This window comes from Sceloporus undulatus, chromosome 6, assembly GCF_019175285.1.
Source record: "Sceloporus undulatus isolate JIND9_A2432 ecotype Alabama chromosome 6, SceUnd_v1.1, whole genome shotgun sequence".
NCBI lineage: Eukaryota > Metazoa > Chordata > Lepidosauria > Squamata > Phrynosomatidae > Sceloporus > Sceloporus undulatus.
The window spans coordinates 8,409,119-8,434,808 of NC_056527.1; the positions used below are offsets into that span (position 1 = coordinate 8,409,119).

General features: G+C 40.8%; 1 protein-coding gene across 1 annotated transcript in view; it reads left to right on the forward strand.

Moving 5' to 3' along the window:
- Positions 1 to 25,406, forward strand: part of LOC121932858 (sodium channel protein type 5 subunit alpha-like) — a 50,343-nt gene extending 24,937 nt beyond the window's left edge. The window contains exons 16-28 of the mRNA XM_042471895.1: positions 667 to 1,072; positions 2,253 to 2,266; positions 3,409 to 3,435; positions 5,321 to 5,441; positions 5,657 to 5,811; positions 6,956 to 7,129; positions 11,080 to 11,202; positions 15,646 to 15,924; positions 17,429 to 17,482; positions 19,545 to 19,682; positions 20,814 to 20,918; positions 23,093 to 23,363; positions 24,175 to 25,406. Of these exons, the coding sequence (XP_042327829.1) occupies positions 667 to 1,072; positions 2,253 to 2,266; positions 3,409 to 3,435; positions 5,321 to 5,441; positions 5,657 to 5,811; positions 6,956 to 7,129; positions 11,080 to 11,202; positions 15,646 to 15,924; positions 17,429 to 17,482; positions 19,545 to 19,682; positions 20,814 to 20,918; positions 23,093 to 23,363; positions 24,175 to 25,406 (3,099 nt within the window). The remainder of the gene's footprint in view (positions 1 to 666; positions 1,073 to 2,252; positions 2,267 to 3,408; positions 3,436 to 5,320; positions 5,442 to 5,656; positions 5,812 to 6,955; positions 7,130 to 11,079; positions 11,203 to 15,645; positions 15,925 to 17,428; positions 17,483 to 19,544; positions 19,683 to 20,813; positions 20,919 to 23,092; positions 23,364 to 24,174) is intronic.
- The last annotated feature ends 284 nt before the right edge of the window (positions 25,407 to 25,690 follow it).

Here is a 25,690-nt window from a genome sequence, read left to right on the forward strand (position 1 = left end):
ATGACCCTGTACAGATGGGCCCTTTGCGGCATCGTGGCAACGTGCTAGAGTTGCCTCAGGGCGGTGAGTGCACATGCTCCACAACCCTAGCATGTCGCCATGATGCCATAGCTGTGCGGCACAATCCAGATGGCGCGCACAGCTATGACATCACTGCTGTGCGGTGTCCAGATGGAACCGCACAGCAGCGACATGCTTACGCCACCGCCAGCTGTTTACAGCAGTGCAAAAAGGAGCAATGTTTGAATGCCCTCCCTGTTTATGGCTAGGTGAGCAGGGAAATCCTTGGGAAACAATAAAGTGAGTCAGGTGGGAAACATAAAGCCATTTGCACTTTGTAGCAGTGAAGCTCCACAAATGGGCCTAACAAATAGGGACATTATTTTGTTCGTTTGCTCACCTGTCTTCTTTACTTCCAGATTTAGGCTACAGCTCATATAGTGACAATCCCTGTTTCAAAGGTAGCAGTCTACCAGATCCAAGCCAGATTTGCTTAATGGTGTATGACGAAAAGACATGCCTGTTCAGTTGACTGGCTTCCTCTCTGCCACACACAAGTAGTACTGAATATTTCTCTTTTCAGGAATACTAATACTAATACTACTAATAATATAATACTAGTGCTAATTTTTTAAAATTAAACATTTGCTCTTCCATTGCTTTGAGGTTCTCAATTTGTTCATTGCGCTACTCCTGAACTCCTTCAGTGCTGACAACCTCCTCCAGCTCCCTGAAGATGACAGAGAAACGAACAACCTTAAGATTGCCTGTGCACGAATCCACAGAGGGCTCCATGAAGCCAAACAGATGATGTTGGCTTTTTGTTTCAAAGCGTCTGGTTACAAGAAAAAAGCAGCCCAGAATAAAATAAAATGCGACACTGAGAAAAATGGTCTGGAGCTTGCAAAAGATGGGCAAAATTTCAAAGAGAATTATGGTCATGGAAAGAGTGAGAAAATTGGAGAAAGGCACTCATTTAATCTCCTGGATGATTTTATTGCCAATCCCAGTGTGTTTGTCTGTGTTCCTATTGCCCATGCTGAGTCAGATAGTGAAGGTTCTGAAGATGCTGGTGAGAAGGAAGGTCCAGTCATGGAGACAGATCATACCAAACAGGTAAGGAAACACCCTGAGATCATGTTTTCATGTCTAGAGAAAGACTAGAAAATGTAATGTATCACAATAGGAAGCAATAACACCAAAATCAGTTGTTAATATTCCATCCCGTTCCTGCAAACTGTTTATCACAGATCACACTACACTGTTGTAGTGCATTTATTCCACTTTAACAACTATGCCTGTCTCCTGTAGAATCTGGGGTTTGTAGTTTAGCAACGCTGAAACTGGAGTGTGTCCAAAGGAGGGTGACTAAAATGGTGAAGGGTCTGGAAACTATGTTGTATGAGGAAAAACTTAGGGAGCTGGGGATGTTTATCCTGGAGAAGAGAAGGTTAAGAGGTGATATGATAGCCCTGTTTAAATATTTGAAGGGATGTCATATTGAGGAGGGAGCAAGCTTGTTTTCTGCTGCTCCAGAGACCAGGACCTGGAACAATGGATGCAAGCTACAAGAAAAGAGATTCCACCTCAGAAGGAACTTCCTGACAGTAAGGGCTGCTCAATAGTGGAACAAATTCCTTCGGAATGTAGTGGAGTCTCCTTCCTTGGAGGTCTTTAAGCAGAGGCTAGATGGCCATCTGTCGGGGATGCTTTGATTGAGATTTCCTGCATGGCAGAATGAGGTTGGACTGGATGGCCCTTGTGGTCTCTTCCAACTCTATGATTCTAAGGCCTAAAAGCTCTCTGGCTGAGAATTTTAAATACCCCTCCTTAAGCTGCAAATCCCAGGATCCCATAAGGGGCAGCCATTGTGATTAAAATGGAATAATAGTGCTATAACAGTTACAGTGTGATATTGTCCATTGTCATACAACAGAACCAGAGATGGAAGGTGACAGGAACAGAAAGATTCCACCCTGAAAACATCTCTTCTCCTCCTCCCAAAAAGCTGAGTGGTTGTTTTAGTGCACAGCGCCAGTTTATGCATTTTGTGCTCTCCGTAATGAGCCTTATTTCCCAGCACTGCTCTTTAATCCTCTATGGTGCTACATCTAATGAGTGAACACTTGTAAACAAAACCACATGGGATGCATTACTAATCATTTTAAAAGGCAGCATCGGCAAATGAAGCTGATGACAATGAGGATAAAACAAAAGGAAAATGGCAGTGAGAAGAAGCAATAGCCAGTGAGAATTTTCTCAAGCTGTAGGAGCTATTCCAGGGCCTAAATAAATCAATAAATAAATAATAAAATTTATTTTTATCTTACTTTTCCAGATAGTAACAACTAATCATCATTATATCCCAAACCCTCTCAAACCTTCCTGAAGACATCAGATCCTGTCTGATTTTGGGAGCTAAGCAGGTTCAACCCTGGTTAATACTTGCATGGGAGACTGCCAACAAATTAGAAGTGCCATAGGCTATATTTCAGAGGAAGGAATTCCCAAAGAAAACCCTATGAAATTCATGGGGTCACGATAAGTTGATAGATGACCTGAAGACAAACACACACACACATGGAGCAAGTAATAATTACATATTTTCCTTTGATTATCTTCCCAAATTCCTGGTGTGGATTTTGAAATGCCTGACACACACACATACACACACAGGGCAGTTTTTCCACTTAATAATAATAATAATAATAATAATAATAATAATAATAATAATAAATTTTATTTATACCCCGCCCTTCCATAAAAAATGATCAGGGCGGCTTACAAGATTTATAAAAAACATTACAATACAGGTTAAAATCCAATATAACAGTTAAAAACATTATTACAAGAACAGGAACAGGAAAACAATAAAATGGGAAATACACGTATCAGGGGCAAAGTGAGACATCAATCCAGGGTCAAAGAGAGGGGGAGAAGATGGGAGAAAGGGGGCAGGAAAATAAATAGACAAATTAAGGTGGGAAGGCCAACCGAAACAGGTATGTTTTCAACTGTTTTTTAAAAACAGCTAACGAGGTGGCGGTGCGAAGCTCCGCAGGGAGCTTATTCCAAAGGGAGGGGGCAGCAATAGTAAAAGCCCTCTGTGAGGTCCGTATATAGTTGGATCTAGGGACCTCCAATAGTTTACTCCCGGAAGTTCTGAGTGTGCGAGGCGGATTATATGGGGAGAGGCGGTCCTCTAAGTACCCTGGGCCCAAGCCATTTAGGGCTTTATAGGTCAAAACCAACACCTTGTATTGAGCTCGGAAGCGAATAGGCAGCCAGTGAAGATCTTTTAAAATAGGTGTTACATGGTCCGACCTGGAACTACCAGCGACCAATCTAGCTGCCATATTCTGCACCAATTGCAGCTTCCGAGTTTGGTACAAGGGTTGCCCCATGTAGAGCGCATTGCAGAAATCTAATCGAGAGGTTACCAAAGCATGTACAACAGTTTCTAGGTCCTTTCGGTCCAGGTAGGGACGCAGCTGGCGTATCAGCCGAAGCTGATAGCAGGCACTCCTGACCGTCGCATCCACCTGAGAAGTCAGCTGAAGCGACGAATCAAGGAGCACTCCCAAGCTGCGCACCGAGTCCTTCAGGGGGAGCGTGACCCCATTCAGGACCGGGTGACAGATCTCGCCACCCGAAACCGGGGAACCTATCACCAGTACTTCCGTTTTCCCTGGATTCACGCTGAGTTTGTTCTCCCTCATCCAGCCCATTACCGACGCCAAGCAGGCATCTAGAGGAGAGATGCCATCCTTAGTTACTGCATCAGTCGGAGACATAGAGAAAATTATCTGGGTGTCATCAGCGTACTGATAACACCGCGCCCCATGTCTCCGGATGATCTCTCCCAGTGGCTTCATGTAAATGTTGAATAGCATAGGGGACAAAATTGCTCCTTGAGGGACACCAGATGTAAGGGCCCTCCTATCGGAGCGACAGTCCCCCAGCTCCACCATCTGGGATCTGCCCGAGAGGTAGGAACGGAACCACTGCAAAGCAGTGCCCCCAATTCCCAACTCCCTCAGGCGTCCCAGAAGGATACCATGGTCGATGGTATCGAAGGCCGCTGAGATGTCCAAAAGCACCAACAGGGACATGCTCCCCCTGTCCATGCCCAGACGGAGATCATCAACTAAGGCGACCATGGCAGTCTCAACTCCATTAAGTTTCATTAAAAAGTGTTATTGAGTGCAAACTGATATGACTTACCCTTAGCAGGAAAACCAGTTGCGACAGAGAGGAGAGCGAATGAAGACCTCTGATGCCTGGAGTCGAACCTCTGAAATCAGCTCTTCTGGGGAATTAAGTATACAGTGGAAAGCTGGATCCTCATCACCAAAATTAAAAGAGGTAAAAGTCACCCATTGGTTCAAGAAAAGAACATTCTGTTCACAGAATTCAGCATGTTCAGTATGTTCTGTTCACAGAATTAATTCAAACTGACCTGGGAGGTGAGAATAAAAATTCCTTGGTAACTCTCATGCCCCCAGGAAATACGTTGGAATGAAAAAAAAAATATTCTGTGGATTTTCAAAATAAAATTGGTTTGTATAGGGGGGGAAACGTTTTTTGTTTTTGGTCTTGTGAAGGTGCACTCAACAAACTACATTGCAAAGCAGTAGGAGCAGAGCTCAAGCAAGCAATAACAAAAATCTTCTATATGCAGCCCATGATCTGAACAGAGGGAGTCATTTGTAGGGATAAGTAATCCCCCCCGCATTAGAATTGACCAAATCAATTTCCCACTATGGTTTGTGTGCCTGAATCTCTCCATGGCATTTAAACCCTTATCGACATTCACACATGCATCGGATCAATTCAAAATGGAGGCACCACCATTTCCAGAAATGATCCCGTGCAATCCAGATTGATTCGGTAGAGTATTCACACTACCAAAGAACTGGATTGATGCAGTAAGGGACCTATTGTCAAATACACCAGGTTAAGTGGGTTTCTCTGTGCCTGCTCCCCACAAATGGCGTCGGGTGTATTCAGGGCCAATGTGAATGTCATAGAAATAACCCGGTTTCACACCAGCTTATTTCCGTAGTGTGAATGTGACCCTGTGAACTGCCCAAGGTCACCCAGTAGGTTTCCATGGCCAAGTGGGGATTCAAACCCTGGTGTCCTAGTCCAACACTCAAACCACTACACCATGCTTTTCTGAGATAAGTTTTGGTAATCTATAACACTATAAATGTTTTGACATTTGGATGCTATTATATGCATTTAGACAGGTGATGTCCAGACTTAGTGCCTGAAGGAAAATGCAATAGTATTTTTTGGTTTGCTTGTTTTTTCAAAGGTTGACATTGCCAGCTGTTCAGAAGGCAGCACTATAGACATACCTGATCATGATGAATTATTGAAGAACGTCACTGAACTATCTGAAGATTCAAAGGAGCCAGATAATTGTTTTCCCGAAAGTAAGGCCATATTCTATTTAGTCTTGGCAGGACAATATTATTTTGGGAGCAGGGGGCTGCCACTAAAAAGGGCCACCCTGTGTTTCTTCAAAAGTATAGTTCTGCTTTCTAATTGTGAAGTATAATCCGATATGGGATGTAGTCTAAACTTTCCAGTTTTTCACCTAAGCATATTAGTATTAATTTGTGCATTATTTTTTCTGTGTTTCTTCTAGGATTTACTTGCTGTTATCGTTGGTTTTCAGTGAATACCACAAAGTTTCCAGGCAGACTGTGTTGGAATCTAAGAAAAACATGTTACCAAATTGTAGAGCACAACTGGTTTGAAAGCTTCATTGTATTCATGATTCTGCTGAGTAGTGGAGCTCTGGTATGTTGTGATTCATAAACATCACAATTATGATGCTTACATACACACACAACACAGCTGGAAAACAACAACAACAAAATATATATTTTGCTCACCCCATTTTGGTAATGAAAAATGTGGGCAAACAGAGGGAACATATTTCACTGGGAAGAAAACTGTTTGTGGACTGGGATAAACTTAATGTAAAGTGATGTAATTTGTATTTCCCAAACCAACATGCAAGCCACAGTCTAAATTTTACAATGGAGTTCTCTGATCCAAAAATGCATATTAGGGAGACAAATAGAGCAAAAGATATACACTATATGAATGCAATGTACAAAAATAGCACAAAAATCTATATATAAGGAAAAAGGTACAAAAGTGTGCATATTAGGAGAAAAGGTAACAAAAATGAATATACATTTTAGTACAGATCTGGGAGGAATGTGAACTGATATAGAAACAAGATGCAGTAGACCTATTTAATCTTAATTTTCATAAAGTTTTAGCTACTTGTAGTTTTACTTCTATCCCACCCTGATCCATAAACTGCCCTTAGTCACAATCTTGGGGGAAAGGTAGGGTATAAATGAAGTGATTAATTCATTGACTAATTGATTGGTAAGACTGGAAGAATGAAAGATTTGGAGACAGTGGAACAGAGAGTTTTATTCATCCCTACTTCTTACATACTATCAAAACCATGGATTTACAGTATTATTAATTGGAATCTGGTTGGGCTCCAGGATCAAAGTTTTAGTTTGAGTACCCCCAAATTAACCTCTTTTGTGTTATTAGATTCAGGTCGAATCTCTCTTTCATCAGCATGGTACATGCAATTATACCAAATTTTCTTTCTGTACTGTTTCATCAACATGCACAAATACTTGTGGACATTGGTTAATATGTGTGTGTTTGGGGGGATTAGTAATCAGAATGAACTGAAGCAGCAGCAGATTTCACATTTACTATACTCTGGAAAGAGCCTGTAAATCAGTAAAGAAGAAGGATAAATTTCTGCTAACAGTTCAGTGCCATTCCTCAACCAGGACAAAATAATCTGGAATAAGATAGTAAGGGGACAAAATAAATAAGTAATTTAATAAAGACTGGAGAAGTTTCTGCAAATTAATAGTTACCCAAAGTATACCTTCTTTTTAAGGCATTTGAAGACATTTACATGTATGAAAAACCGAATGTTAAAACTATGCTGGAATATGCTGACAAAATCTTCACCTATATCTTTATCCTGGAGATGCTGCTGAAATGGGTGGCTTATGGGTTCCACAAATATTTCACCAACGCCTGGTGCTGGCTTGATTTCCTAATTGTAGATGTAAGTATTACCTTTGATGAATTCTGTGCAATTGATTTCATGGACTTCAGCATGACTGAACAGTCTTACAACCTTCATTCTTATACAGAAGAATGGGGCTGCTTTGGTTGGAAAACTTGGGCAGAGGCTATATATCAACAATTCAGCATGTGCTAACAACACACAGGATCCCAATTACCTAAAGGCCCAGTCTTGCCATTATTAAATTAAAATGTCTAAGGTAATAGTAAAATCCCCCTCTCTGGGCTATTGCAAGACATTGCCAGTCCAAGTTGGCTGCAATAGGCTAAATAGACCAGTGTTCCTGACTACAAAAAGCAGAGCTTAGAAAGTTACTTTTAAGAGGAATGAACGTCATGTCATGCTAGAGCCATCCATAACTGAACAAAGGTGGGAAAATGTTCTGGGTACCAGAGCTTCATGCCGCTACTATTCAGTTATGAATTGCCTCAATGTATTATTATATTTATTCTTGTAGATAGTTATTTTGAAAGTTCTGTATATAAAGCAGCTTCATAATTGCTACAAGGTCTTCCAAGAAGGTACCTCAAGACTATTGATATCAGGATTTGTAATTTTCTTGGTTTGAAATAAGATTTTGTTTTCCAGGTTGTAGTGCTTTTATCAAGAGAGCAAGTGTGCTGTAGCAGTTTGAGTGTTGGACTAGAACTCTAGAGACCAGGGTTCAATTTGCCACTTGGCCATGGAAACCCACTGGGTGACCTTGGGCAAGTCACACTTTCAGCTCCAGAAAACCCCATGATAGGGTCACCTTAGGATTGTCATGAGTCAGAAATGGATTGCAGGCAAAGAACAATAACAAACAACAATAACACCAACAACAAAATGCTTACTAAACAAGGCAATATTTCTCCAAAAGTTAGTTCTGTCTTGAAATGTAAAATATGATTCTGTACATGCGTAATCAGCATTTAGCAGACCAGGTGTCCGAAGCCAGTTTCTCTGCAGGTGCATGTACAAAACATTTCAAATGCTAAACCTCTTACTCATGCTGTAGCTCTTGTTAATTGTTATGAATTATATCCACAATCCTGCTGACAAAGTATACTTTTATTTGGAAAGTAGCATGTCTATTTGGGTCAGTCTTCTTCATTACATCTTGCTAAACCTTTATGTGTTTCCTGTCCCCAATCCAGACTTAAAACTAAATGTATTTACTGAACATTGTGGTGTAGGAGGGCTTGAATTCCCAGGGCGGGTTATAGATCGCCGCTTTGAGGCTGTCTGCCGCCGCCGCCGCCGCCGCTTGCTCAGTAAGGGAGCCGTCGCAGCCACACTGCGCGGCTCCCTCGCGGAGCAAAAAAGAAGCTCCAAAATGGAGATTCTTTCTGCGGTGCCCTAATGACGTCTCAAGGCGCCGCTGGCGCACTCACGACGTCATTAGTGCCGCGACACATCTGGACGCTATGCGTCCGATACGTAAACATGGCGGCCCCCATGTGGAAGGGCGCCGCCATGTTGTACGTATGGAATAACCCTAACCCTAATACGTATTCCATACATATTTTTTGGCGGTTTGTAACCCGCCTAAGAAACTTTCTTTCATGGCTAATGCTAAGGACTACAGTTCTTCAGGTGGAAATATGTTCAGGTGCATGTGAATGTTTCATTGCATGTTCACTAGGGATGTACATCTTTGTTTATTTAATCTTTGGATGACATTATGGATTATCTCATCACAAGGCTTTCAAGGTAGACGGTTTTAGAGGAGTGGTTTACCATTGCCTTCTTATGTGTTAACTATGGTGCCACTGCTGTTTATGAGAGATCCTCCACCAGTGTCACCTCCAATAATGTTGCTGCCCAGTAGCCGTTTGCTGTTAGCGTAGCTTCTTGCCTCATAGGAGCACACAATCCCACCATCACACAAATGTAGTGCCACTGTTGGACAAGATCTGAGAATTCAAAGGGAAAGTTAAACCAAGAGTGGGGATGCTATACAGCCAGCAGGGGAACACACTGCATGATCAAAAAGAAATAAAAAGATGATGGAAACAGTAGGTTGAAGATCTATATCAACAAGGTGAAAGGATGACAGATTCATTCAAAGAAGAACCATTTGAAGATGAAACCACAATTTTAGTGAAGTGAAGGTTACACTCAGAGCACTTGGGAGAAATAAATCACCAGGAACAAATGGCCTACCAATAGAGCTGTTTCAAGCTCTAGAGACATAAGCCATTTAACTTCTAACTAATATCTGTCAACAAATATGGAAAACAAAAGAATGGCCCACAGATCAAAAATGCTGAATACAGTGTTACCCCGGGATACGAATGCGCCGCCTTACGAAATTTCCGGGTTACGAAAAAAATCCAATTGAAAAAAACTGTTCCGGGTTACGAAGGTTATTTCGGGTTACGAAAGAAATTTTGGTGCTTTTCGGCGCTTTTTCGCACCAAATCGCGGCTTTTCCCCATTAGCGCCTATGAGGTTTCGGCTTGCGAAAGCCTTTCGGGTTACGAAAGCGGCGGCGGAACGAATTATTTGCGTAACCCGGGGTAACACTGTACACATTTCAGTCCCCAAGAAAGGGAAGGCCAGGCATTGGGAACAGTAAATATAATAATAATAATAAATAAAATCTTTATTTGTATCTCGCCCTTCCAAAAGATCAGGGCGGCTTACAATGGTGCAACGAGTGCAAACAAAATACAGAAGTTAAAAACATGTAATCAACAGTAACAACAGACTAAAAAATAACAATAAAAGCCCCTTAGCCCAACCCCATGGCCACGGAAGAGGAGGGAGGCCCACAGGATATTTAATCGGGGAATGCCTGCTTGAATAGGAAGGTTTTGAGGTCCTTCCTAAATTGGGCCAGGGTGGTAGATGAGCGGAGCTCGGTGGGCAGCGTGTTCCAAAGGGCTGGGGCAGCTGTGGAAAAGGCCCTTCTCGAAGTGGAAGCTAACCTGGCCCCAGGCACCTTCAGCAATTGCATCAGGCATTGCAGTAATGCACACATGCATGTGCTTGTGTGTATGTATGTGTACACACACACACACACACACACACACACACTTTTTAGAATGAGTAGCGAAACAAAAATATTAAAGTATCCCAGAAAAATATTTTGGCTTCTCCCTTCTTTAGTTAAATCAAAGTATGCATACTTTGAGCACATTTCGATTCAGAACAGCTGAGGAAGATGGAAGCCAAAATGTTTTGCTACTTTTGTTTCACTAGTCACTATAATAAATCTGTGTTCTAAGTGATTACATGAATCTTCATAACAAACATGTCTGAAGTGATGTTTGATACTTATTGAATGTATGTTTCCTGGCATGGGTGATGGCTCAAGAGATAGTGGAACAAAAGCAGAAGGAGATGGAAACATCCAATGAAGAGAGGCAGAGTCTTTAGGATATTTGGCACTGAAGGATATGTCTGTATATAGATGGTTGCATTTCTTCAGTTTATGCATAGGTATTATCCATGTCAATATTTCTTGGCCAAAACAGGCTGTGCTCAGTTGAGAAATAAAACCTTTTCATAAGTCTTGTGACTTAGGGGTGAAACAAACGGTTCGGAAGAAGCAGTCGTGCCGCCAGGAGTTGGTTGAAACCAACTCCTTTTTGCTCCAATCCAAAGGATCGTAAGGGCCATGCTCCCAAAGTGGCCACAAGCTGCTTCATTTAGCCCATGTGTTTTGGGTCTAAATCTCTCTTTTATATTTCAGATGCATGTGGGGCTGTGATCTGTCCTGGGTTTTAGTCCAGGAAATATCCAAGGTGGTGAGCCCTGTCCAAAATAGGTTAAACACCCTAGATGACGCTTTCAACATTTAGACTAATACTCAGAACAGATTAATTGTTCTACTGATATTAGAGCCACTGGAAACCCGTGGTATATTGGATGGCATGGAGGGAAGTCATTTATAATGAATTAATTACTTTAATTTTTATATCTCATATTCTCCTTTTCTTCAGGTCTCCTTAATAACTCTCATAGCAAATCTGGTTGGAAAATCTGAAATGGGTCCTATGAAATCCCTCCGGACCTTGAGAGCTTTGAGGCCATTAAGAGCCTTGTCACGATTTGAAGGGATGAGGGTAAGATGAATGAAAGCTACCATTGATCTTTAGCCCTATAAAAGGATAGTGATGTATAAGTTGCTGCTTTTGAAAGCTACTCTGATGTGGGCTTGTGGGGTGTTTGAAGACTGGAGCGGTGATTCCCAGAAGGTAAATCAGAACCTATATACAAGTCAGGGAAAGCTTGTGGAAAGGTGCAAGATGTTTAGAAACCTCTTGTTACTCACAGATATCATAGTCATTCTCCATTAAAAGTTATAGAATCATGAGTGGTATGAGGCCTGTTAGATTTGGATCTCAGGATTTAATATACAAAGCATCTTCTTCAAAAAGGTTTGGAAGCCAGTTATATCAGCTCAGCAGTAGAATAGTTAAGCGCAAGCTAATGCAATGCAGAAGCCATTCAAGCCAGCAGATACATTCAGATTGCTCCAGTTTTTCTCCATGAAATTGCACCAGAATTATGCTTTTATTTTTTGCTTTCCCCTGTCTTCCTGTGTACAAGGTGCTGTTTTTATGGCTAAAGCATGTTAACAGTTTGGTTCTAACATACCAAAGCCATCACTCTCCCCTCCATAAGCCCTGTCATAATATCAGGACTGAATAACATCATCTTGTTGAGCTTTATCATGCCTGGACCAAATCAAGATAGCAAACACAAAGACTGTTAAGCTTATCACAGGTGTACCATCCACACTGAACATGGTTTTTTTTTAAAAGAAAGAATTAATTCTACTCATCTGGAAAAGTTTTTGGGTGAAGAGTCATTTAAGCAGTCATTCAGTTTGCAAAGCTAACACACAATTTATATTCAAAAGAGATTTGATTCATCTCACATTTTGTTGCCCTAGCATTGTGTCTTCTCTCTGTGAAGACAATAATGATGGAAAACCCCATTGTGCTAATCAAGCTATATCACCCAACTGTAATACCTAATTTGTGTTTACTGTATTTCTTGCCTTGTTTTTCAAACTAAATGTCAAAGCCATCACTATTTCATAAGTAATCTGTAAGGTCTGCATTTAAAGATTGTGGTTCAGTAGACTGCAGAATAGACCCATGTATAGGATATCACCTCAGCTGAAGCAATTTATGACTGAACAGAGTAAAGAATTAAAGGTGTGATAGAGACCATCAAGGTTTGCAAGAGCAGCTGGTATAACTGCTGCAGCCAAATGATTGCAATCTTCATGTCAATTATTTTCAAAGCGGGCCAGAAAATTAGACCTTTTCAAGATGATCTTGTTTAAAGAGGATGGCTTGAGATCAGCTAAATGAGAAGACTCTTCTAAAAAAGTATTGAAAGAGCTGATATTGAGATGTTGCTGAAATTTTTAATTGGCTAGTTTAGAATACTCTTTAGTTTTATGAGGCTTTCATTTAGTTTAGGATGATGGTTTTTTTCCAGCTTGGGTTTTTATTCTAACTGAAGAAGAGCCTATTCTTCTTCTCTTTCTCTCTGGTGACAGTGATGGCAAGGAGGTATTGCTGAATGGCTTCTTTCTCCCTGATACTTGCTGAAAACCTGCTATGGTTTTCAGCAGAGAACCTGGGAAATATAGATATCCAACAACACACAATGTGAGGTTATTGTATGAATGACAGATACCTATATTCTAATCTAGGCTCTTGTTGCTATGCTTTTGGGGGATGATGGGATCTTTCAAACTGGGCTTGGAATTGGCATGATAACAACCCAAACTATTTTAGAAAATGCCTTGGTTTGCTGCACAATTCTGTATCAAATGAGGGACAAGTCGGTACCTCACTAATTGTAACTTCAAGAGAGTAGCCATAGTGACCTGCAAAAAGACAAATCCTAAAAACTAGATGCCAAAAGGATTGGCTTGGCTTGTTGTGAAGAACCTAGGAGTTTGGGTGCTTTAGTTTTAACAGTCACAAGCTGGAGAATGAAAATCACCTTCTCTTCATCTATCCTGAATACTGGGAAGGAGTTTTATTAGCAGACCTAGAAAACTACAACAGTTGGGACATGCTAATAAGAGCTGAGAAAAGAGCTTTTATGGCTGCTTATTGACAGAGGTAAAAAGAGAAGTGAGAAATGGGTTTTGATGGACACCCTGCTACTTGCCAAGGCTTATATAGCACCTATGGCTATGTATATTCAGGAGAGTAGACATGCTATATTGGTTTTCAAAGGCTGGAAGTATGTAGTTACCAAAATGAGTAGGGCCCTCCACATTTGCTGGGTTTAGGAGCACAGGATTCCTGTGAAAGTGGAAAAAACACAAATAACAAAAATGCTATTTTTTTTTAACCTGAAAGAACCCCTCTCTAGGAATCTCTAGGTCCTCCAGAATAACTCTATGGTCAACATTCTCTAAAGGTTGATCATAGAATTGAGCGGGAGGGCTTACATATGCCTAGAGAAATGCTCTCTCTAGGAATCACTAGGTCCTCCAGCATGACTTCTGGATGATGTTGACCATAGAGTTATATTGGAGGAACTTGAGATTTGTAGCAAGAACATATTAATTAAATCAGTGAATAATCAAATCCTCAAAAGTCAAAGCCACAAATACGGAGGCTGATTGATTGCTTTCCCAATGACAAGATGTATAAACATGTTACATTACAAGCATAGCTGAACAAGGATTAACATCACTCATTTTGTAGTTTAACTGTATAATGTAAAGTTACTTCTCTAGTTAATGTTGTGTGGCCTTACAGAATGATGGAGGAATATTATATAGTTCAGGAGCTGTTCCACATTGCAACTCTTGCAGCTGCATTCAGATTTTTTTTGGTAACTAAAAGCAACAGCTTCACTAACTACAGTTACATTTAAAGAAACGTGAAGATAAGATTACATTTTTAAAAAATTGCAGCCATAACCGTAACAAATTACTTTGGGCAAACTTGGAACTATAACTTTCACAAATTAATTTTTTAAAAGTAACACCCAGGGCTGTGCTTTTCCTTGCCTTGAAATCATGGCAGAAAGTTTGGTCACATCAGGCTTCTCTTTTAAACTGCTTTAACTGAAGAATCATAGTGTGAGGCAAAACTTAACATGGGAGAGCGAGTCATAATTGGTGGGATTAAAACTGCTCAAGTAGTTTGTTTCTTTTCGAAGCGGTTTTGGTACTGGTTTGTTTCTGTAACTGTGGGGAGATACTTTCCCAAAATGTGCAGATGAGAGCCAGATGTGGCCAAGCAACACCACAGTGTGGTCAAAATGGCAATAACGATTAATGAAGAAGAAGTACTGCAGCAGTGTGATTTTGCCTCAGCTTACTGGGAAGGGCAGGATTCCTTTCCTTCCTCTCCCTCTGGCTGAGTTAACTGAGCACAAACTTTCTTCCAGTTTGAATCCAATAAGCTGAGACAAAAAGGAAAGTGGAAGGCAGTAAGAGAAACTGGAATGTTTTTAAAAGAACCTGAAAAAAGTAGGATGATATAGGGTTATTCAGGACTGTCCTTGCCAAACTGGGACATTTGGAGGTGAAGGGCTTGTCGGTGAAGGTTCTCTACTCCCTGGCTACTAATGGGTCCACTGACGGTTAGATTTGGGCTCCCACTCCTGTCTCTGACTATTGTCTGTAGGTGCTAGGCAACTTTGGGCTATGTGACTATCAGCAAAGGGGTTTGTGGGAGATATATGGCACCTTTAAAAATACAACATCAAAAGGTAAAATACATGCATCTAAACCATTTTTAAAATCCTTTCTGTATGTATTATAGAGACCTCTAGTTCCTTTATAACTTACCATCCTTTTACTATACCTGTTAATATTATTGCCCTTTGAGAGAGTTTTGAATAAAGAGAGTTTTGAATTTTGAGAGAAAGAAGAATATAAATCAAGTAAAACAAAAAAAGCAGCAGAGCTGTTGGTCCTTTTAGTTTCAAATCCTCCAGTACCACATTTAGAGTTTGAAGAAATGGGTTGTGTGACTCATGCAAAGTTATTGAACATCAGAACAACTAAAGAGGTTTGGCTATATATGTATGTGCTACTCTAAATCCTGTGTGCTAAACTCAATTGAAGCTGACCATAAACATAAATGCGACATCTTAGTCAAGTCCTACATACATCTAACAGAATTCAATGGGTTTGTTCTAGCTGAACCTAACATTGGATTCAGCCCCTAATTCTATAAAAATAAGGACTGACATGGCTATACCATTATACTATAAACATTGATTGTTATACAGTACAAAATAATGTACTATGACTCATTTTAATAACATGACATTTAATATTAGTTTTTAAAGATATCAAGTGCCTTGAGGTTTTCATAATATACAGATATATTTAGATTTTCAATCCCATGGACTGCAGATGATTAATCAATTATAATTATTGAATTAGTTGACAGCTCTTGTAACTATGTTTTTTTCCCATTCTTTGTTTGCTGTTTCCTTTCTTCCTCCTATTACATTACATTCCCTTTCTGTCCCACCCCTATATTTGTCCCACACTTTCCCGTCTCCCAAAGGTGGTGGTCAATGCCTTGGTTGGAGCCATCCCTTCCATTATGAACGTTCTTCTGGTCTGCCTTATTTTCTGGCTCATTTTCAGCATTGTGGGTGTCAGCCTGTTTGCAGGAAAGTTTGGAAAATGCATTAACATGACTGAAGCCAATTCCACGATTAATGAAACAAAAATTAATAATATGTCAGACTGCAAAATGCACAATAATACTAGATTATACTGGACGACAGTTAAAGTGAATTTTGACAACGTTGGCTCTGGTTATCTGGCTCTTCTACAAGTGGTAGGTTTTAAAAGATAACACACCTCTTTCTTTCCATTCTGTGACCCTCTTTCTCCCTTTCATGGTCACTGTTGCGTCCATCTGACAGCAGTGGATAAAAACAAGTTCTAGTCAGCCTGCTGCTGGTGCAATGACCTCCAAAAGGCATTTCTTTGGGCTGAAAAATATCTCATTTTCCTAATGCATATGGATCAATTCTTGATAGGATTGTTTGGTCAAGATCATCCCAGACTCTGATAGTTGAGGGCCAGATCCTGAGGCCAAGTGGTGTCTGTTGGTGATGTTTCAGACATGGACCTCAGTGAAGTTTCAAGATATGGATGGAGATCATATTTACTGTTATTCATTTCCCTGTTGAAAAATGGATGTCTCGACACTCAAGAAACTGGGTTGGGCAGAATAAGAATTTTGTGCAGATTTTGCTGGTATTTCTACATCATAAAGTGTTTTGTTTCAGGAAACTACTTTTTGCAGAAATATACATGATTGTTTGAAATAATTATAATAATAAACACCCCGCACTGTTTCCAGATAGCTAAAAACAGCTATCTAGCGTAAAGACCACACACAACCCGTTTTTGCATTCTGGAAAATGTCTCTCTGTGTATGCATATGTGTGTAAAATATGTTTCTACACAAGCCCTGCAATTTTCATACAAAATGCCCATGTATATTTCTGTGCAGTTCTCCTGCACCAACATGCTCACAATGCCAAAGGTATTAATTTTGTAGCTCTGCTTTCTCTCTCCCTCCTGCTATCGTATGTTGAAATGGCCAAAGAAGTCCCTCCAAAATTCCCAGAACATTATTTGGCCCTGATGCCTTGTTATTTTGTTGATTAGCTCTAAGACATTACCTTTTTTAAACACTTGGACATAACAACCTGCCTTATGCTGATTCAGATTATTGTTCTGCTAGTTATTTAAGATGATTTTATACAGTTTTTCAAAATAAACAGTTTCCCCAAAGCAGGTTGCAATTACAGTTCTAAAGACAGTGGATCAAAAGACATTATTGCAACCACCATCTGATTAAATGAATGTTTGTTTACTCTCATACATTAAGAAACTGCTTTCACACATCTGTTCAGAGGTCCCACTTTCAGGCCAACACCAACTACAGTGATTGGCAGTCATGTGTATATATGTGTGCCTTTCAAAGTTTTGCTGTTTAAGATTAACAAAGCCTACCATGTATTAAAGCTCGAACTGTCTGTATGCAAAACATGCACTCTGCTGCTTAATATTGCCCCCTTCCCAATGTTGTATCTAATGCCTTGAACCAAGCAGGATGCAAATCTGCAAGCTTCTGATTTCTATTGCCAGTATACTCTAGGACACTGGCCTATATATTTAGAGAGAATGTTTTGGGCGTGATTATCTGTCTGATGTATTCTGAGTGAATGAAAAGAATTCAACTAGCTTCTCTAATATTTCCTTGCCTTAATTCTGTATTCCTATGGGAATACCATTAACAAATGTATCTTGCTGTCTTTTTCTTCCAGGCAACTTTCAAAGGTTGGATGGACATCATGTATGCTGCAGTAGACTCAGTAGATGTATGTCATGGTTTCATTTTTCTCTTCAGGTTGATTCTAATAAATATAATTGTATATGTTTGCAATTGTACAGTAGTACTATAGGGGTCAATTAGGGAGGTCACAGGCATGAATCTACAAGACCTTAAGCAGAGCAGTGGTCCATAGCAGGGCTTGGAGATGTCTCATCCACAGGGTCACCATGAGTTGGGGATGAGTCAAAGGCAGTTAACAACAACATAAAACTACAGAAGAGTCCATTCAGAGTCAAAGATAATGTTAGACTAATGTGGATCTTGCTGAAAATGGCAGCTTTGTGTCATGTTTCTCTCCATAACTTTTACTGATATCAAAATACAGTCACGATAGCCCTGTTTAAACATTTGAAGCGATGTCATACTGAGGATGGAGCAAGCCTGTTTTCTGCTGCTCCAGAGATTAGGACAGACAGCAGTGGATGCAAACTACAGGAAAAGAGATTCCACCTCAACATTAGGAGGAACTTCCTGACAGTAAGGGCTGTTTTGATAGTGGGACACACCCTTGGAGGGTGGTGGAGTCTCCTCCTTTGGAGGTTTTTAAGCAAGGTCTGGATGGCCATCTGTTGGGAGTGCTTTGATTGTGTATTCCTGCATGGCTGGGTTTTGGATGAAATGGCACTTGAGGTCCCTTCCAACTCCCTTTGTAGGAAAAAAAGCTTTTCTCTTCACAGAATCAGCATGTAAGGGAAACATATGTGTGTACAGATAAATATTATTTCCACTTTTGAGGGAAAGGTTGCTAAAGGTCCTTCTGAGGTCGCTAAAATGAGTACCCAGACTCTTGGGGGCAAATTAGCTTACTTGATAATTAGCTTACTTGCTGTTCACCGCTATGATCTTTGGAATAGCGGTATATAAATAAAACAAATTATTATTATTAATTAAGGTGGAATATGAACAAATAAAATAACAACAACAACAATAATGGATTACACATTCCTTTCCCTACAGCTTGAAAAAGTTATCCTTTTAGGACTACCATTCCCAGAATTTTCAAGTCACTATGGCTTGGGGCAATTCTGGAAATTATATTAAAAAGCAACCTTTCCAAACTCTGCTTTCCCTCACGTACCAAATGGTAGCGGGCTCAGCCCCATATGTACCCTGAACTGGGTGTTCAGGTAAACTCGCAGTCTCTGCTTATATGAATTGTCCTGGCCCTCTTAGAAGGAGAATAAGGCATAAATAGCCCCGTGGCATCTGCTGTAGCAATGGACACTGAATTGCAAAGGAGCTGAAAGACATTTATCCTTAGATAAATTTCTGCTTAAAAATGAAAATATTTCTCAATATATGTTTGGAGCTAGCCTTGTAGCTACCTTGAGGCAAAGTTAACAATGATCTCTTAGTACAGCAACCAATGGGGAAAATGTGAACATGTGTACAGGGTTCAAAATGACACTGTACTAAGAAGTCTCTACTGTCCTACACAACTTTTAACTAATGGTTTTAATGATTTATTTTATATTTTATTACTGGTCCAGTATAGACCACAGGTTTGCGGCAGCCTGGGGCCAATTCTAGGGTTCTGGAGCATGCAGCATTCTTACGCTCCAGAACCCTAGTACGTATGTGCAGCGCCATCTTTGTGGCACTGTCCATACGGGGTGTGCGTGCATGATGTAAGTGCAGCACCGCGTCTGCACCTCATGGTGCCGCGCTTCCATCATGGACGTGTCACAGTGCCCCAATGGTGCACTGATGACAGCATCCGTGCATGCCAAGAAGATCCGCGCATGCCAAGAAGAGGGAAAAATGGGCACCTCCAGCTTGCCCCAAAGGCGTAGGCTGGAAGGCCCCACTGTTATATTTAGAAATTTTGTTATATATGTATTTATTTGTGTATTGGATTTTATTATTGTATTAGTGTATTGTATTTTATGGTGATTGTAAGCCACCTCGATCCTACGAGAAGAGGTGAGATATAAAATAATAATAATAATAATAATAATAATAATAATTTGTTCCTCTCCCCGATATGTTTTCCCCTGCTCCTTCCATTTGTTTTCCATTCATTTTTTATGTGCTTTTCATTTCTGCAGACAGAATTGCAACCCAAATGGGAATACAACAAATATATGTACCTCTATTTTGTGATTTTTATTATCTTTGGATCTTTCTTCACTCTGAACCTTTTTGTTGGTGTCATCATAGATAATTTTAATCAACAAAAGAAAAAGATAAGTATCCAGAAAGTTTTTCTTTTTGCTTCCACTGAATGTAAACACATGGAGAATCAAAATAGGTAGAGCAGTGTCTTCTATTGGACAAGCCTTTATTGCCAAAAGAATATGAATGTTTTTGAGGTACCCAGAACCCTTCATTTTGTGGAGGCCATTACCTCTACTAGCAGAAATTGGCATATTAAAAGGCTGCTTAAAAGGAAAAAGCAACAACCTTGTTCACTTCTCCCCCTAGTTTGTTTTTGTCTGGTTGTTAAAATAGAGAGCCATTTCATTGTTATTTCCTACTTTGGAAAATGCATGGAATTGACAAATGGAGTACACATGGGTTGGGACATAGCAGTATGATGGATTTTAATGATGCTCTTACAAAGGGGTTTGATCTAAAGGACCATGTGGGCAAGAATAGTTTTATGCATTTTTAAAAAAGTGGAGTGTATAGATACAAGCAAGGTGTATAAATAAAAATAAGATAATGAATAAAAAAAGGATGAATATCATACAGACAAATGCTTTTATATTGATCCATGCCAAGGCTTAAAACTGCATGTTATTGATTGCTGTTGGCCAATATGGCTTCCAGACTCTTTTGCTAGGAATATGAACATCTATACTTTACAGAGAAGTGGACATGAAAACTCTACAAGAGTACTGACATTAGTTTTCAGTCATGTAAAGTATAGATAGAGATGATGACATGGAAGAGACACAGAATGTGTACATTGATTCTAAAAGCAGTCTAAAGCTTATTTTATAGATTGGGGGGCTGCAGCTGAAGTACATTGACTTGCGCCAAGTAGTTCTATGGGTCTTACAATTTCCAGATAGTTCTATGTGTCTATGTGTCTTACATCTGGCCAGTCTAACAAGTGAATACCAGTCTAACAATCTACATCTCTCCAATCTAACAATATAACACCAATTTTGCTTTTCTAAGATAATATGGAACTTTGGTATTCCCAGCTAGGTCTCTGCTAGATGTAATGAAGCAAAACAAAAATTACTTAAAGCCCAAGAGATCCCAAATCCCAAGCATTACTAATTTTTAAAAATGAGATTATTTTCTCTCTGTGTTGAAACCATATATAACCTGTCTCCAATAATAATAATTGTGTTATCTTCTTATACTTTGGTGGAGAAGACATCTTCATGACAGAGGAACAGAAAAAATACTATAATGCCATGAAAAAACTGGGATCCAAGAAACCTCAAAAACCCATCCCAAGACCACTGGTGAGAAGTACTCCTCAGCAGTTGCTCCATGTGAAAAGTGTGCAACAGAAAAAAACACTGTAAAAATGACTAGGGATAAAAATGTCCATCAGAAACAGTGAACAGATGAGTGGATGGAGGTGAAACAAACTTAATTAGTGAAGACAAAGTTTATTCCCCAAGAAATCGATTCTGATGCAATTCCAACAGGTGGGAATGCCATCAGAATCGATTCTGTTTCTGCGGGAAGGATAAGTGGCAGAAAACTGTCACCATCCCTCCCCAGAAACACCGCTGGTGCTGTTTTTTGTTGTTGTTTTGTTTAAGAAAATGTCATTGCAAAATCACTATATTGCTGAAGCAGCCATTTGCAAAGTGGTCGCTTTAGCAATCCAGCGATTTTTGGATAAGAGGGTTTTTTTAAAAAAAGAAAGGGGAGTCCATCCACTTCCTCCTCCTCCCGGGTCCCCTGACCTTGCCTTCATCTCCTCCAGTCTCATCCTCCACCTCTTTCTCTACTTCTACCTCCTCCTCTCTGCTACCTTCCCCGGCCTCTGTGCTCCCTCCTCTTCCTCACCTGCTCCGCTGCCACCCCGAGGCCCCAGGGAAGGCACTCACAACACACACACACTCCTCAGGTGTTGGAAACTCTCCGGGGTGCACCACTCCACTGTCCCCCGCCTGTGGATGGAGAGGGTGCATCAGAGGGCCGCCCCTCAGTCTGCAAGTCACCTGCATCCTTCCCCCATCCCGCCATCCAGGCCTGTCAGGTCCAGTGCGCCTGAGGGGGCCCAGGGGGAAGGCTGGCCACCGCGGCCCGAGATGCAGGGCCCTGGCAAAGCTAGCTGGTGCAAAGGGGTTGGGGGGGTGACCAGCTGAAGGGCTGCTCCGCCTCCCCCGGCCCCAGTGGGAACGACAAGGGTTCTAACGGATAAAAGTCGATTCCAAAAGGATCCCTGTTCATAGTAAGAATGAGGAATCTTTTGGAATCGATTTCTATAGCGAGGCAGAGCTGAATTGGAACGCGGGCTATTCCACCAGTGGGAATGGGTCCTTACACTCCTTTTAAAACCTGATACTTCTTTTCTACATGATAGTGCCATATCTAATTTTAAACCTCACAGGACTGCTAGGGGTACACTTAATAGTACTTTAAGAGTTTATTGGGCCATGCTACAGCTTGGCTTTTTCCTACTGTCACTTAAAATGGATGTACTGAGAAAAGCTTTTGTCAGTCACCCCTCTGTAGCCATCCTGGGAGCTTGAGTATGAGAGGGGGAAGGTAAGCAGGAGTTGTTGTGTGTGAGAATCAAGGTCACATAGTGACTAGGTCTTCATGGGAATTGAATGTGAAAGCCAAAAGGCAGTGAATCTAGAGGGGATATAGAAGATCAAATTGGACCTCTGGAACCCACATCACTGCTAGATTTGCCATTTAGCCTGGCTAAAACGTCCTTCAGATTGACTGGTGGTGAGGCATGATGGCAATGGTAGTTTGTCAGAACCTGGAGGGATGGAGGTTCCCCACCCTGGTCTAGACCAAGGCAAGTAACAGTACCACTCTACTCTGCCTTGATCAGGCCTCACCTGGAATCTTGTGTCCAGTTCTTGGCACCACAATTCAAAAAGGATGGTGAGAAACTGGAGCATGTCCAGAAGAGGGTCACCAAATGAAGCATCTGGAAACCATGCCCTATGAGAAGAGACCGTGGGAGCTGGGTATGTTCAGCCTGGAGAAGAGAAGATTAGGAGGTTATATAATAGTCTTGTTTAAATATTTGAAGGGATGCCTTATTGAGGATGGAGCAAACTTGTTTCTGCTGCTCCAGAGACTAGGACCCAGAGCAATGGATTGAAACTACAGGAAAAGAGATTTCTCCCCTATGTTAGAAAGGACTTCCTGACAGTAAGTGATGTTCAAGAGTGGAACACACTCCTTCCTCGGAGTGTGGTGGGGTCTCCTTCCTTAGAGGCTGGATGGCCATTTGTTGGGGATGCTTTGATTGTGAGTTCCTGTGTTGCAGAGGTTTGACTGAATGGCCCTTAGATCTCTTCCAACTCTGTGATTCTAAAATATAAATTATTGTCTTGATTGAACATGGAAGAACACTGTAATGTAATGTAATTTATTATTGAAATTCAGTAGTTTCACATCCAGTCCTAAACACCATTTTTTCCAACCCTTCCTTCTCCAGAACAGATACCAAGGTTTCCTTTTTGATATTGTAACCAACCAAGCATTTGATGTCGCCGTCATGGTCCTCATCTGCCTTAATATGGTCACTATGATGGTGGAGACAGAGGATCAATCTCCAGAGAAGACATATGTTCTTAGCAAAATCAATATCCTCTTTATCATCCTGTTCACAGCAGAGTGTGTCTTGAAATTGGTGGCTCTGAGATACTACTATTTCACTAATGGGTGGAACATTTTTGACCTGGTTGTTGTGATCATGTCAATTGTTGGTAAGTAACCACATGACAATGTCCTTTTGTCTAATATTTGACAACCTCAGAATTAAACCTGGTTTGACAAGAGTGCCTGAAGTGCGAGAGCCTTCATTGCTCAAAGAGATACCGTTGTAAGAAGATGAGTGACCCAAGCATATGTCAAAGGGATTGACAGTCTTATTGCATTACAAAAGTAAGCTGAGATGCAGCAACATAGATGCAGCTTTCTGCTTACTTCTCCACATGCCCTCGAAGCACTGCTGTTCTCCTTCCAGAGTGAGATGGTCATAAAAGCATGCCTTTTGCCAAACTGATTTTTCCAGTGGGACAAAAGGTATGTTTTTAGAACTGTCTCCCTTGGGAAGAGAATGGATGTGCTTTAAGGGCAAGCAGAAAAGCAAGCAGAAACCTGATTTTCTCTCACTGCCCCTTGGCTTACTTTTGTAATATGATAAGGCTCTGAGACTCTAGGGATTGAATGGAAGAACAGCCAACAGCGTGGAACATCTCTAGTCTTTGTGCATAGAAAAGTGGAGGATGGGACTCATGGTGTCTGGGTGCTGTGCCTAGATGAAGGATATATCCTCTCAGATGCCTTTAGCAAAACCTTTTAGAGGGAAAGTTCCACCTTCTGGCTCAGATGTCACCAGAAAAATATAGGCAGCAGCAATCTCTAACAACATAAATGCTAGCAACAACATGACACTGCAATAGAAGATAAAACTTAATTTTAACAATTAAGTGTTCACCTGAGACAAAATCTGTTGAAAAATCATCTGTTTTCATGTAAAAATCTAGATTTTCATTACTGTTTTCTTCTCTTTAGGTAATGTGCTTTCTGGTATTGTGGTTTCTTTCTCGCCTACACTTTTCCGGGTGATCCGCTTGGTGAGGATAGGACGAATACTCAGGCTAATCCGATCTGCTAGAGGAATCCGCACACTCCTTTTTGCTTTGATGATGTCCCTCCCTGCTCTGTTCAACATTGGCCTTTTGCTTTTCCTAGTTATGTTCATCTATGCCATTTTTGGCATGGCCAACTTTGCCTATGTCAAAATGGAAGCTGGGATTGATGACATGTTCAACTTCAAGACCTTTGGGAATAGCATGCTCTGCCTTTTCCAAATCACTACATCGGCTGGCTGGGATGGACTTCTCAGCCCAATTTTAAACACTGGACCTCCGTTCTGTGACCCAAATCTCAGTGCTCCTTCAACTTTCTCAAAGGGAGACTGTGGGAACCCTGTGCTAGGCATCATATTCTTTGTTACATATATCATTATATCCTTTCTCATAGTTGTGAACATGTACATTGCAGTTATTCTGGAGAATTTCAATGTTGCCACAGAAGAGAGCACTGAACCTTTAGGGGACGATGACTTTGAAATGTTTTATGAAGTGTGGGAAAAGTTTGACCCTCTAGCAACTCAGTTCATTCAATATTCTAATCTTTCTGACTTTGCAAATACATTGGCAGCACCATTGCGAATACCTAAACCCAACAAACTTGAACTCATAGCAATGGATCTTCCCATGGTGAGTGGGGACAGGATCCACTGCTTGGATATCCTCTTTGCTTTCACCAAAAGGGTGCTTGGGGACTCTGGAGAGATGGATGCCCTTAAGGTGCAAATGGAGGAAAAATTCATGGCAGCCAATCCATCCAAGGCGTCTTATGAACCAATCAACACCACACTCAGGCGGAAGCATGAGGAAATGGCTGCTGTTACTATTCAGAGGGCCTTTCGGAGTCATTTGCTCCAACGTTCCATGAAGCAGGCTTCTTTCTTACACCGTCACAAAACCTGTGATGGGGATATCCTTGATGAAGATGCTCCAGAAAAAGAAGGCCTCATTGCCCTTCTCATGCATGAAAACTATACCAGAAGCCCTGATAAAACCCGAACACCATCCTTAGAATCTATCCCTCCATCCTACCATAGTGTTACTGGAGCACTTGGTGGTGGTTTTGAGGGAGAAACAGCCAGGGCTCCTACAAGTGAAAAATCTAAGCATGGACAACTGTCTCCAGGAAAGGATAAGAAATCTAATGTGTAGATTTTTGTCAAGGACGCCTTAAAATAAGATTAAACAGAGACACTAAGCAACTACTATCTTATTAAATATACAAACTGCAAAGGAATCTGAGTAGACCGTACCCCTTAGATTATGTACAATAACATCCCAAATCCACAAAACAGTGATACCTTTATTGACCAGCCAAAATGCACAAAATACATGATGCAAGCTTTCAAAGCCCCACTGGCTTCTACATCAGGCAAAGGTGTTTTGTTGAGATGTTGTTGTTATTCTGAGTTAAGATGATATGGAGGGTTATCCAT